The 15124-nt window shown below is 36.2% G+C and overlaps 2 protein-coding genes across 2 annotated transcripts; both read right to left on the minus strand.

Annotated features, from left to right (window-relative positions):
- Nucleotides 1-1470: 1470 nt before the first annotated feature.
- On the minus strand, nt 1471-4548 carry LOC135129113 (ATP-dependent DNA helicase pif1-like). Its single transcript, XM_064056194.1, has 5 exons — nt 4410-4548; nt 2772-3838; nt 2583-2708; nt 2081-2092; nt 1471-1578 (listed from the first exon to the last, which is right to left on the minus strand). The coding sequence occupies exons 1-5, from the start codon at nt 4546-4548 to the stop codon at nt 1471-1473; spliced, it is 1452 nt and encodes a 483-aa protein (XP_063912264.1).
- A 1509-nt stretch (nt 4549-6057) lies between these two features.
- Nucleotides 6058-8643, minus strand: LOC135129114 (uncharacterized). Its single transcript, XM_064056195.1, has one exon. The coding sequence runs from the start codon at nt 8641-8643 to the stop codon at nt 6058-6060; it is 2586 nt and encodes an 861-aa protein (XP_063912265.1).
- Nucleotides 8644-15124: the final 6481 nt, after the last annotated feature.

A 15124-nucleotide genomic window follows, 5' to 3' on the forward strand; every position in this document is an offset into this window, starting at 1 on the left:
GAGATAATATTCGAAAAAGAGTTATTGAAATAAAAAAGGAATTTTAATATGGATTATCTTAAACAATCAGTCAAGTTTGCAAGCGGAAAGATGGTTTGGGGGTGCATGTCTATTAACAGAATTTAAAGACCAGTTAACAACGTTCATGGAAGGGAAATTACAAATTCAAACAAATGTCAAGAGACTTTGTAAAAAAATATTAACAACTACTGAAGCAGTCTATCCTGTTGATATTTATATTTTTCAACAGGATGATGCTTCAAGTTACACACCTACAACACTTATTACAAAGAATAATAATATAAATGTTTGCTCTGACCATCGAATAGCCCAGATCCTAATCTAATAGAGACGGTATGGCGTGAAATAAAAAAAATATTTAGGAAATCATCCATGACAAGCGATTGTCAATCTTCAACAAGAAATTTAGCGAGTGTAGGATACGGTAACAACTCCTGTGTATTGCAGAAAATTAGTTGAAAGTATGATGGCAAGAATTCCTGCAGTTATTAAGGCAAAAGGAGATATGACCAGCTACTGAATTTGCTGTGTCCCAATATTTATGTGTCACAAAATGTTACGTTGTTTTAGAGTTTTATGTCACTGTTTGAGTTAGAAATCAGTTTTTGTTGTGCTGTAAACATTGACAGTCTTGCAAAACGAAGTAATTTTAAAATTTTAATTATCTAAAATAAATTACATTTTTGTTAAAAAGTTTGGTGATTTTTTTATAAAAATTTTTTGTTGTCCCAATATTTAGTTGTTAGGGCTCGTAGAAGGGTGCGCACCATTAGCCGACGCGCACGATTCACCGACTTCCCCCTTTTTGATAATTTAATAGATGGTACCAGATTTGCAAGAGCTGATACGTTTAAAGATCTTGATGTCGTGTATGATTCTAGACTTACATTTGTGCACCATATTGAGGAGGTGGTTTCCTCTGCTCACAAAAGTCTCGGGTTCATACTACGCCAGGCCAAGCATTTCACCAATTTCGATACCTTAACCACCTTAAATAAAACGTTTGTAAGATCTCAGTTAGAATATGCCTGTGTTGTGTGGTCACTACTGTATAACGTTCATGTATTATCTCTTGCGAAGGTTCAAAGGCGTCTTGCCAAATATTTGTTATTTCTTTCTGATGGAGGATATCCTACTAGGGGATATCCTCACACTGAGGTGTTGCGTCAGGTTAATCTACCGACACTGTCAAGTGGACGTTGATACTTTATGTTAAAATTCTTGTTTCAGATATTTAATTATGACATTGATTGCCTGCCACTATTATCTTTGTTTAAACTCAGGATACCATAGACCAAATGTAGAAGTTTTAATTTGTTTTATGTCGAGTGGACGAGGACGAATGTACTACAAATGTCTCCTCTATATACCTAAGATGGTTAACATTTATTTGCAAAGGAAGATACAGTTGAAATCTTTAAAGCCTACTATCGGAAGTTACAACAAATATTATCCTGTGATGACTAAAATGATTTGTAGTTTTGGCTTTATGGCTTTAACACAACAGTAATTATAGCTGTTTTCTTCTTCTGCGAATTGCAAGTTTTGCTTCTGTAGCTAACATTGACTTATAATTATCCTGTGATGATTAAAATGATTTGTAGTTCTAGCTTTATGACACTAACAGTAATTATACCTGTTTTTTTTTTCCTTTATGAACTACAAGTCTTGTTTCCGCCACTGACCGTTGACTTAGAATTGGAAATGGCGCCTGTTAGTCAGTAGAGTTAATAATAATAATATTTAATCCTATCCTACAGCCAATCGTGTAAAAGGATAAATACAACCTGAATATCAAAATAAGAACAATCTCAATTTACGGTAAATATTAGATTTCTAGACTTAACACTAAATACTTTTGTGCTGTGATTAAAAATATCTACAATGGATACAACCAGGGGCGGCTGGTGCCCTCCCAAAATTACGACGTCTACAAACACACTGGACATACAAAATAATAATTTTCAATATTTAAAAAATTATCTGGACATTTGTGTCATAATTATCAAAATTAACTTTTTTATCTCGCTCCACTTGTATAAAATGTATCAAAACTTACATCCACTTGCATCTGAAGATAAGAATAAGATAATAAGAAAGTGGTATCATTTTATATATTACTAGCTGTTACCCGCAGCTCTGCTTGCGTGGATTTCGCAATTAGGACACATTATTTTTCATCTCTTTATTTATTTGTTGATTTCAATTTATATTATTTTTTAAGTTTGTGGAGTCTTCATTAATAATAATAACAACATATGTATAAAAGTTTTTGTCCTGTCCGGCTGACTGATTCATCAACATAACTACTGGAGCTATAAACATGAAATTTGGACAAAAGGTTTCTTTCGTAATGTGAAACAAAACTATTCTAACAAAAATATAATATAATAGTAACTATACTTAATACATATATTCTATTTATTTCAACCCAATTACGGAAATAAAAAATTATAACAAAGAACAAAATTAATTTGTTACTAACAAAGTACTTCTTTGTATACTATATTCGTCGTAAGCTTTCCATGTGCTAGAATTACCAGACGACTCGCGGCACTCACTCTGGAACAGGCCACATAGAACTGTCCATGAGAAAAACAGTCTTCCATCAGGTCTATTCCGGCCATTTTCAATGTTTGACCTTGTGCTTTATTAATAGTTATTGCGAAGCAGACCTTCAGGGGGAACTGCAACCTTTTAAATTCAAATGGGTATTCTGACAGTATTAAAGGTATTCGTGGTATGAATACCTTTTCCCCTTGAGCACATCCCGTGATTATCGTGGCCTCTACAATATTCTGGTGGAGAGCCGTTATTTGCAATCTGGTGCCATTGCATAACTTTGCAGGGTTCAGGTTCCTTAATAGCATAACTGGTGCGCCAATCTTAAGTGTGAGATTATGAGGGGGAAGACCAGCTGGATTAAGCGTATTTAAAAACTCGACTGGATAATTTATAGCATCATCAGTTTGTACTACCGAATCCACGGATTTATATTGAATTTCTTCTCCTTCAAATGATTTTAACAAAAGATCGTTAATACCAGCCGCTCTATCATTTTTGGGAGTCAAAATAGCACGTTCGCATAACCAGTCTATGGGTTTTGCCTTGAGATTGATGATGTCGGGGTAAATTTTGTTGGTTAGTTCTGTAAGAGATTCTACTACCGTAGCCAGAGTTGGTGGTATAATAATCTTACCATCAACTGTAGGGTAATTTCCATCTCCTATTTGAAGCACAGTCTGTGCAAACTCACCAACGGTAGCATCACCTCCTAAAAGTACTCTCATATTTGTCTTTAAGGCGAGCTTCTTAATTTGGGGCCACAAATACGATGATTTTAAACATGACCTCACTTCATCGGCTCGTGTTCCCCTTGGTACGACGGGTAAGGTTTGTCGAAAGTCTCCAGCTAAGAGAACCGTAACGCCGCCCATCAAACTACCATTTTCTCTTATATCTCGCAGAGTTTTACTGAGAGCTTCTACGCCTCCTTTATGGGCCATAGTGCATTCATCCCATACTATAAGTTTTGTTTCTTTCAAGACTTGCGCCATATTGCTCTGCTTTGAAATGTTGCACAGAGGTGTCTCTACACGCATTAGGTTTAAGGGTAATTTAAAAGCAGAATGCGCTGTTTTACCGCCATCCAGCAACGTGGCTGCTATGCCAGAAGAAGCAACTGCCAAGGCTATTCCGCCATTTTTTCGTACTCTAGCCAATAATAATTTTAAAAGAAACGTTTTACCCGTGCCTCCAGGAGCATCCAAAAAGAATACTTGACCAGTGCCATTCTCGATACTACGAGCCCTAACAACTAAATATTGGGACGACAAAATTTTTTTATAAAAAAGTCACCAAACTTTTTAACAAAAATGTAATTTATTTTAGATAATTAAAATTTTAAAATTAATTCGTTTTTCAAAACTGTTAATGTTTACAGCACAACAAAAACTGATTTCTAACTCAAACAGTGACATAAAACTCTAAAACGACGTAATATTTTGTGACACATAAATATTGGGACACAGCAAATTCAACAACTGGTCACATCTCCTTTTGCTTAAATAACTGCAAGAATTCTTGCCATCATACTTTCAACTAATTTTCTGCAATACACAGTAGTTGTTACCGTATCCTACACTCGCTAAATTTCCTGTTGAAGATTGACAATCGCTTGAAATGGATGATTGCCTAAATATTTTTTTATTTCACGCCATACCGTCTCTAGTAGATTAGGATCTGGGCTATTCGATGGTCAGGGTAAACATTTATTTTATTATTCTTTGTAATAAGTGTTGTAGGTGTGTAACTTGAAGCATCATCCTGTTGAAAAATATAAATATCAACAGAATCGACTGCTTCAGTAGTTGTTAATATTTTTTTACAAAGACTCTTGATATTTCTTTGCATTTGTAATTTCCCTTCCATGAACGTTGTTAACTGGTCTTTAAATTCCGTTAATAGACATGCACCCCCAAACCATTTTTCTCTTGCAAACTTGACTGTTTGTTTGAGATAATCCATATTAAAATTCCTTTTTTATTTCACTAACTCTCTTTCGACTATTGTCTCATCCAGACATCAAATTTGGACTCAGCGTTAGATATTACTTTTCTCCAGTTTTTATTTTGGCCATATTAACCGATTTTTCTTGTGGGCAGTTTTTAATTGTGGTTTTACTTTAGCCTAAAATAATATAAATAAATAATAAAATCCATCAAAGATAGCTTCATTTAAGATTTACAATGTAAAAACCAAAGCCTGATTTGTGTATACATTCGCGACAATATTGTCTTGAAAAATTTAGTTGGTTATCGCTATTCCAGCAAGTAATAATTTCTCTTGAAGTACTCCGTCGTCCGCTTTTATAAATTTTCATCAGTTGTCGTTGATCACGCGGCTTCACAAGTGGTGGCCTACCGGGAATTTTACCTTTTATACCTATCGTACCTCTGTCTGCGTAATATTTTACGATGTTTCCCATCGACGACTAAGCTATTTGGAACAAATCTTCACTTTTTCTTATCGATTTTCCCTTGCAGTACTGCGAAATTATTATTTTCAGAAGTTTTACTAAAACTAGCCCATCGCTAACTACTTTTTTCTAAATAAAACCAACATTAGCATGAAATGCTACGATCCCTATAATCATGGGAGCATTTACCAGCTATTATGTTTGGATTTCGATGGTATACTTAGTAAATTTTCTCGGGTGTCCCAACATTTAAATGTCAGCAAAAATGGCACATTTTTTATTTAGGTGACAATTTTTGCGCTCTAAGAAAATTTATTAATTTGCAAAATACCTCACTCTCTGCCAAAATAGATGCCCATGCAAAATTTGCATTTAGTCCAAACGAATTGAATGATATCAAAAATATATACCGGATTTTTTTGAGAAATTGCCTGTGTCCCAATATTTAGTTGTTAGGGCTCGTATCTAAAACTTGATTATAAATTTGATATTGTTCTGTATTTAATAAACTTTCGTTGTTGGATACTACTTGAGCCAATAAAAGTGTGTCATAGCTAATCTCTCTGAGATAGTCTCTGATTTGTATGACTTCTTCACGTCTTACAGGCTGAGGCAAACCATAATACTCTAAACATTGTCCTCCTAAAGATAAAACCGTATCTTCAATGGAAATCAGACACTTGTTGTACACTTCATTCATAATCTGAACACTGTCTTGACACTCTGACTGCACTTGACGTTTTATGTCCTCCGACAGACTGTTTTTATATTTCTCCCATATACTTAAAGCGTCTGTTACTTTGCAAAATACTTAGATCATATAATAAATAGATACCACCATGCCGTGTTCTTTCCCTAGCAGAGCCTGTGACGACATCCTCCTGTCACACATCTCTCTCGTACATGAAGGGATTACAATGAAGCTATCCTTGCCTGATCACTATTTGAATTTTGCGCGCCTAAATTTTAGGAAGTATGTCTGAACTAACTTCGTACGAAAGATGTTGACAGCTTGATTTTATAAATAATTCACAATAGATAATGAAAGGAATAGTAAATTATTGGGCAGCAATTGTGATCTCTTCCATTGTAGCATTCCACTGCTTGTCATCTTCTAGCAAACCCAAAGATTTACATGATGACTGGTATGTGGGATAAACGACACCATCAATAGTTTTTAAATCCGAGAATGATGTTGGCCCTCTCACTTGATGAAGAAGAAGACGAAGGTAGTAACATTCGGCGTTATTAGGGTGGACGGTGTACACTCTGCCCAAAGCTTGATCTTTTTTGACTCCCGGCCAACCATCAACATTGTTTCCACGTTTTCGTCTCTCAAATTTAGTACTTTTCCACACATAGTATGAAGGGAGTTCAACATAGAGAAGGGTTTTTGCAAAATTATCCGTTTTGCAAAGATCAAAAAATGCTAGAAGAGTAGTTTTCTGTGGATTATTTACCTTTTCAGTCACATTATTGAAGTCGTTAGGATTAAAATAGAGACGCTGGTCATTTTCCAAGTGCACTGCGAGATTAAAAACAGCTGGAAATCTTTCATGTATAGGAAAGGCCAGGATTCTCCAAACAGCTTCAGAGCTGCTAATATATCGACCACTTTCATATAATTTGACCTCATCATTGTCATTTTCAAGACCAAATGAGGCTTGGTCGGATCCTTTATTGACGTATTTGCATATATATTTAATAGATTTTACAGAGTTACAATACTCGATGTTAATGTGAGCAGCAAAAGTTCGAGACAAAACTGGATTATACGGTACCACCCATCTATTATCTAGGGTTACACCATGGATTTCAACCGTGAATCCACCATCCGCGGGACCTCTTCGCCGATATTTAGGGTAGCCGTCGTCGCCTGTTTGGGTTTCTTTCAGAAGAATTCGAGGATATTTTTTGCTACAGCAACCTCCTTTCATACACGGGGATTTCCTCAAATTTCCGCAGGGCCCATGGATCATATTGGTTTTGATAATTTTATAAAGGATAGGATCCTTTTGAGGATCCGGTATCTCCGCACAGATAACATTATCTATATTAACCGCAGAAATTCGCTGCTCCAACCACAACAAAATGTGGATGTGTGGAAGACCTCGCTTCTGCCATTCAACAGAATACATAAAGCAACACACTTTTCCAAACAAATTTCCTTTTGTTAGCAGTGACATAATTGCTTTAACTTTTAAATGAAATACCCGTGCTATAATGTCATGACGATCGTGTGGCTTTTGACCAGGCAGCAATGCATCTGCAATATCTTTCCATTGAGGATTGCATGTAAATGTGATGAAAAGGTCAGGGCGACCGTAATGGCGTACGTAGGTCATTGCATCTTGAGTTCTTTCATGCATATATCGAGGTGATCCAGTAAACGATGAAGGGAGTACCACCCTATTACCAAGTTGAGTAATATCGGTGTCCTGCCTTCCTATCGCATCTTTCAAATGTACATAACTATCTGCTCTGAGGTATGCTTGGTTGTACCTGATATAATTCAATCTTTCCGTTTCTATTTTCGCATACATATCAACTAAATATTGACTAAAAAGGGTACGATAGTATAACAATCGATTTTCGTCTTCTTCTCTGACCATGATGCGATATGAATAAAAATTTAGCGCCGATATGGTTTTTTGAAGAGATGTTTTTGTTTTAGGATCATATTGCGGTATGTCAATAAAGTAACCATCCTCACCATAACAAAATAGGAGTGGGTATTGCAGGGCGTCATATGAGCGGTGTAACTCGCTGATCCGATGCAATTTGTTATCGTGATTTTGTAAAACGATATCCCGCTTGTCGAACTGCTGTCCGACTATGACCAGAGCAACTTCACTCGTTGTCTGTGCATTATAACGGCCTGTGTGAGCAGTGGCTGGTTTTCTATCAGCTTGAATAACGACTTCAAATTTTTCACAATCTTCGGGTACTTTTTGAAGAGTTGTTTTCAGGTCCCTTATATATGATTTTTTCTCGTGCAACATCGCTTGCAGTTGTTTGACCAGATTTGGTTTCACACCAGAGAAATTGCTGCATCTCAAATTTGCCTCTCTCTCGTCTTCACCAATGAAGTAAATTTGAAGAAATTGAGGTTCTTGTTGGGGCAAGGGTAATAAGCTACCAACCAAATGATAAACCTGTCCCTGTACTTTAAACGTGGGCATAAAATCATCTTCCATTATTTTCTTAGCTCCAAAGGACATCATCTGAAAGCAACTGTTATACTTTCTAATACCATCCATAAAATGAACCTGCTCTGGATGAAGACCCATAATCAAGCTGTGAAGAGGCTCTGGCAAGGGTTTAAATGTTGGAAGTTGCACTTTACCACCGGCGCAACACATGCCAGGAGCTTCTTCTTTCCACTTATAAGCAAGACAATGTATGCATTTGTGATTCATATCACCTAAGGCAACAGTTTTATCAGTTTCATAAGCTAATTCAAGATCATACATCATTCCAGACAAAGCTTTAACTTTCCACGGAAGCAATCGCCTTTCTGATCGTTTTCTTGGATTATTCCTTTCATGCCTAAAAACACTTGCTCTATGAACATCTGGATTATTTTGCTGGTAAGTCATCACTGCAGCGCGGTGAGCCTCTGGATTTTTCCGTTGATAAACCATGACAGCCTTACGATGAACATCCGGATTACGTTGCATTGATAGCGGCATCTTTGAGCTGTTTTTTTCTAGTTGGGTCGGTAAATCTAGCCCGGTGGTGCTTCTTTTTTTCAGTATCATTTTGAGAAATGAAACTTGGAATTAATTGATCCTCAGAAGATTGATAAACGTCGAAATGCCCATTAGAAAGATCGTGCGAAGTACTAAAACGCAATTTACATACGGGATTTTCTTCTATGCCGAATTTTTCATACAACTCTCCGTTATAATAAACCTCAAATACATATGGAAATATTTGTCCAGAAGCCACTAATTCGTACAAACCGCCATAAGTATAGGACTGTGACATTTCGGCAAGGTAGTCAGCAGCACTGTTAAAATTATTTCCATCTCTGTCGTGGGATAGGATGGAAAACTCATCCCAACGCTCTACTACGTGTGTTACTATTATCTCCCGCACCTCCCGAGCCATAACTTCAGTACCATATAACAGGTATGATATTGCTCGGAATAAGCAAGCTCCATCGCCAATAATCGGTACGACAGTATGTGGTACCATTGCACCGTTTATGTTTAAGATTTCTACAACCATATCGGAAATATTTTGACAATTCGTGACATAAAACACAACCGTCAACGCCGTTTGGCCTCACGCGTCCGACCGCAGACCGCGTTCGCATCGCAGTCGCTTACTCGGTGACGTCGCGGCCTCTCTATTTCCATACAACTTCTTAAATTTTAAAAGCTTAAGACTGATTTTTCCAATAACCCTACCACGTACAACTGAAATACGCTTTACATTATTTGTGTTGAACAGCATTAATATCAAGTTCCACGCAAAAATTTACAATAGAAATATTTTTCCCATACACAATTAGACACCGCTTTTCACCCCCTTAGGGGTTGAATCTCGGAAAATGCTGAAATACGTGTTTCGTTATCTGTATTGAAAAGCATTAATACCAAGTTTCACGTAAATATTTACAACAGAAATGGTTAGGAAATAGTCTTCCTGCACAAACTTTACCACCGCTTTTCACCCTTTTAGGGGTGGAATTTCCCAAGTTCCTTTCTTAGTGGGTGTTTACATCACAAAAGGAAACTATTGTCCAAATTTCATGTTTCTAGCTGCAGTAGTTTAGGCTCTGCGTTGATGAATCAGTCAGTCAGGACAAACAATTTTATATGTATAGATTGCTGATAAAAGTCGGGCACAGAGACCGGAATCATGGCTGATTTAAACATTTTATTTACACCGTTGCCATAGATAACACACGTCCTAGCCATTTCAGTCAATGGGACTGCGATCCCGTTCTGACAGTGCTCGGCGGGAGTAACTTAATCGTTCGTTTTAATTTTCATGCTGCGTGAGACGTAAAACAGTTATGATCAATATCCTTGGATAACCTTCTCGGTAATACGGACATTCGAAAACAACTAAACACCACCTATATTACCTAATAATATTCGGGCACATAACGCAAGGGTCGACAAAAATCGCCATATATTACGCCGATTGATAATGTGCATAAAATTTTGTGGAGTGTTTGAACTTGTTTTACGTGGACATGACGGAAGTAGGGAACCACAAAATCCAGGTATATTTTGAGGTCTGATTAATTTTACGGCTCAATTGGACTCTGCTTTATCAGATCATTTGAAAGCAGCAACGGTTTTTAAAGGAACGTCTAAAACTGTCCAAAATGAACTTTTAGATGCCATCAACGTAAAATTTTGACCGAAGGCAAAAAGGTATGTGAACAAATCTTTTTTTATTTTTATTGAATGTACTTTTGTATTTATTTCCGTCATACAATTTCGTCTATTAATTGTATGACGGAACCTGTTTTATATCTCCATATTTAACTCATCAATCAAGTTGTGTCCCCCCATTTCAAAAGGTCACGTGCCGCTACTGGATGCAACTACATATATTATAACAACAGTATTATTGAGTAGAGCATAATAATACAGAGTAGTTCCGCATATGTTTAAAGCAAATATTTCATGATGGCGACAGTTTATTCGAGGTAGTAACAAAGCGGTATCACTTAAAAGTTTCATACATACTATAAGACCATGAATTAATTTAAATAAAAAATAAATGTTGGCGAAAGTTCTTCTAGCATTTAAACTATATAGATTAAATTCTCTTAAGAGAACATTAATAAGGTGGGCCCTAACAGGATACACGCCATATTTAACAAAATACAACCGTTTACAAAACTTTCTCTGTGTACATTCTAATGATAAGATCTTGACATCATAATAAGGATCCCATACAATGCAACAATATTCTAATTTTATCCTTATTTGTTTATTTGTTAATTTATTTTTCTCCAGGAATCACTGCACCATTTTGTTATTTTGTCATTTTACTTTTCTTGTTTGATATATTTTACAGTATTTTATATGTAAAATGTTTTTATTTATTCTAATTAAATTTATTGTGTCCTTTATGAACCTAACTGTTCGTTGGATAATAAATGTTATTATTATTATTATCTATGTTGGTGAAACTTGTAGTATTTCTAATACAGCGTGTTCATTTTATCTGTTCACGTCTGAATATTTCTGCATAGACAACCCATTTTACGTTTCATCAACAGCCTTGATTAATTTTTATTTTTAAATAATAATGAACGCATAGGTAGCAATGATCAGAACCAAAATTATGACAAATTAGTTGTTTGTGTAAGCCAAATATTTTCAATTTTCGTTTGCTTCACAATGTTTTAGAATTCTGAAAAAACAAAATTGGGGAAGTGTGACAAAAATTTTGATGCTGCTGTTCGTCTGTACGCCAAGCAATAACTCAATAGAAGAACTCTATCAAATCAAGCGTTTAGCAAACTTGAAAAAAAATTACGAGAATTTGGGCAATTAAAAAAAATAAAGTTAGTTGCCTGATCACATAAATATTGAACATGCGGTAGGAATGTTAATTGTGAATCAATAATAACGCGAAGGTCTTTGATATGATCGACTTTAGTAATTACTGAGTCATTCATCGGTGTATAATTATAATCTATATTTAATGATTTTCTGGAGAAGGTAATAAGTTTACATTTGGATGCATAATTTTTTTTAAATTACTCTTTTCAAAAGTGTTTAATTCATATTGCAAAAGACAATCCCTCAGCAGAATACTTAGCGACCTTGAGGTCATCCGCGTAAAGAAACACATGACATCGAAAATGTAATATCAGATGCATCATTGATGTATAATGCAAGGGTCCCAAATTTGAACCTTGCGTTACTTCGCTACATTTGTGAACGGTTGCCGTGATATTCAACAAAGTGTTTACGATTAACAAGTTATGACTTAAACAGGTTGTAACAGCCAAAAATACCACTAAGTCAAAGAACCTGAAAAGGCCACCTAAACACTTGATCAATAATTATATCATCCCCATACCCTATATTTTATGAAAATCACTTTTATATGCAGCAACTAAGGGCTTTGATTATAATTATTGTTTTCCATCTGTCCGATTCACAAAATAGGTTAGGATTTTTCTAGAATGTAAACAACTCGATTTATGAATGAAATCGAATCCCTCCTTCTACTATCCCCGTGCTCTTCTATTGGCCAACTCCATCTGCGTCAAAATGTCGTTTCCGGTTTTTTCTTCCTTGGTTTTCAATAAAATCAGTGGCGGAAACGGGGCGAGACTATTTTCCATCCTTCTGTTGAAGAGTGATCAACCACGTCGAATCTTCCAAATTCTTCTCCAAGTGATTTCCGGGTGTAGGTGCAGAATTTAGATATATAATTGGATGTCCTGTACATTCAAGCAACGTTTGATGCCCTCCCCTTCGATTCTATCGGATTATAACGCTGGGAGCAACTCGACCTTGGTCGGCTATTGAAAATTGGAAATTCGTAATTATTAAAAGAGCCTTGGATCATCCAAAGGTAATTATCTGTTGTCAATGAGACTCTTCATGTGGTGGAGTAAATGGTGTATGTATTTCCGTGAAATTCCTCTTACCAAAAGGTGTTGGGCTTCCCCATGTGGTCGAGATGTCTTCCCTGTTCGTGGCGTCCGTTCTTGTCTCTTATGGCCTTCATACTAGTAGTATTTACACTTACAGGCTCTTTTTTTTATTCCCCCACTGGGATATATATCTTTTCCCATACATTTCGTGGATTTTTCTGGGAACTCGTGTTGGAAGGAAATTGGCCGGATTGATACCATCTGCTCGTCGGTCCCACCACAACAACTAGAAGGTCCCCCAGGTCTCGAGGCAGATCCAGCTTGAAGTCCCAGCTTGCGTAGCAGCTAAGTCATTATTATAAGTCCCCTATTTTGACTTTTTTCACGTATGTGAAGTGGCCCACTACGGTTAACTTCCATTGATTTAAAGTAATTTAATAGTAAATCGAAAGTGTCATTGAAAGTATAGTTATCTAATAATTTATTCATCTTAATAGTTCAAACTCTTTAAATATTACTTAGTTACATTTCATATATTAGCTTCTTCGTTCTAATTCAGTCAATAATTATCTTGTTAATTACGTCGTAATTGTAAAATAATAATTGAGTTCAGACAATCTTTCGAGATAACCTAAAAACTGTATAATGTTATAAGAAGGTGTTGACCAACATGCAGGTTGCTTATGGTAGACCACACCAAAGGTGGATAGCGTAAATTCCTGGTCTTCGCATGCGAATACGGAATATTTTCCCGAGAGTTTGGAAAATTCCACAAGGTAAATAATATCCTAACCTCAATCATTTGAGAACTCTCAATTCGTTTCATTCATTCATAGATAGGGTAGATTACCATTTGAAACTAGCGGACTTGTGATCATGCGCGTTGGTCTTTGCTCGAGGGCATAAGCTTGGAAATTGAGGAACTCATTATTATTTCTCAACAATTTCCTTTTCTTTAGGGTTAATTAAAGTATGCCAGTTTCGTGCCTTATTATTGTACGTAATAAATTCTCGAATTTGACTGGCCTAATTAAAGATATTAATCAGAGAAAGGTTTATTAATGGATGTAACCCCTCCCACCTAGGAGTCTCATCTCATTTATTGCTAACAACAAGGGATACTTGCTAGCCAAACCTAGGGAGAACACCAACCCTTCCTAAGGAAAAGAAATAAGGCAATAAGGTTTACTAGGTTCTCACACAAACCAAAATCACTCAATTTACTAAGAAGGATGGAGTGATTTACAACATCAAAGACTTTTGATAAATCTGTATATAATACTTGCTTACGATTATTATCTAATGCATTGACAAATACTGAACATATTCACAGAGGTTGGTTGACGTTGATTTGCATTTTATAACACCGTGTTGACTATCGCTTATGTTACAAGCTATGTAACTAGATAGATTTATAGCTAAGTAGACTCAAAATATTTTCTCAAAATTTGAAAGGTTCGCTATCGGTCTATAATTATCTACATTCTGATTCTCACCATTTTTAAGAACAGGAACTACCTTAGCTGTATTCCACTTGTTCCTAAAAGTTGCTTCGCGAACTATCAATTTGAATAGATGACAGAGAAGTTCAGACGAACAGGAAACACAGTCCTTCACCAAGAAAGCAGGTAAACCACCCGGGCCCCAGTATGAAGTTTGACTTAATTTTCTTAACAGCTTGGCATATGTCACATGTCGTAATCACAATAGTTATTTTCCTAACAAGTGTGGGAAGTCAGCGATTCCGAAACGAGTGCAGGTGTTACTGAAACGAGCGTAGCGAGTTTCGGTACCTGCACGAGTTCCGGAATCGCACTTCCCGCGCGCGTTAGGAACAATGTTTTTCCTAACAGCGTCTGTTAAATCTTTCAGCAATTAAGTTTTTCGTCAAATTTTAGATCGCAGCACATTCGAAAATCATATCGTTGAGTAGTCAAGGTATTGCGAATGCAATTGTTTAAACACAAACAAGTTTTTCGCAAAATATTTGTCAATAATACCTAATCGTGTTGTGTTCTGTGTGTCCGATTGAAGATGGAAAACAAAAATTCCTCTAGCGATTCTATTCCTTCGGATATAGTTGCTGAAGCAGAGAATGCATTTCAAGACCTAATACCGACAAAATGTAAGGACCGATATGAGAAGGCTTATAAGGAATTTTGGGCATGCTGCAATGAAAAGCAAGTAAAGAAAGTTTCAGAAGTAGCTGTATTGGCGTAACAGTTGTACTATCACCGATAAAACGAAGCTGAAGTTGGATGTGAACAAAAGGAGGCAGCAAATGTTAGTAAGGTGTTTGAGATGAAAACCACTGAAGGGACAGATCGAAATGAAAGCAATGAGAAAAATAACTATATAAATTGTTCTTTTACATTTAATATAAATAGTTGTAATCATTAATCAATAAATCTTTGAAATGTACTTACATTTTACTTCCCGCACTAGTGCGGAAAAGTATCACTTTCCGCACGGGTTAGCGTGCGGAAACTAGTCACTTTCCGCACGCCGTTAGGAAAACTTATTTAACGCATTGTTACATATCA

Source organism: Zophobas morio, unplaced genomic scaffold (assembly GCF_036711695.1).
Source record: "Zophobas morio isolate AGI-343-1 ecotype UQ-CSIRO unplaced genomic scaffold, CSIRO_AGI_Zmor_V1 ptg000014l, whole genome shotgun sequence".
Taxonomy (NCBI): domain Eukaryota; kingdom Metazoa; phylum Arthropoda; class Insecta; order Coleoptera; family Tenebrionidae; genus Zophobas; species Zophobas morio.

What these genes read in the sequence shown, in the direction of transcription:
- LOC135129113 (XM_064056194.1), bottom strand. Translation starts at nt 4,548, where the DNA reads ATGGATTATCTCAAACAAACAGTCAAGTTTGCAAGAGAAAAATGGTTT. An exon ending in AAGAAATATCAAGAGTCTTT is followed by an intron (nt 3,839 to 4,409) that starts GTAAAAAAATAT and finishes CCCAATATTTAG; the next exon opens with TTGTTAGGGCTCGTAGTATC. An exon ending in GATGTGCTCAAGGGGAAAAG is followed by an intron (nt 2,709 to 2,771) that starts GTATTCATACCA and finishes AAAAGGTTGCAG; the next exon opens with TTCCCCCTGAAGGTCTGCTT.
- LOC135129114 (XM_064056195.1), bottom strand. Translation starts at nt 8,643, where the DNA reads ATGGTTTATCAACGGAAAAATCCAGAGGCTCACCGCGCTGCAGTGATG.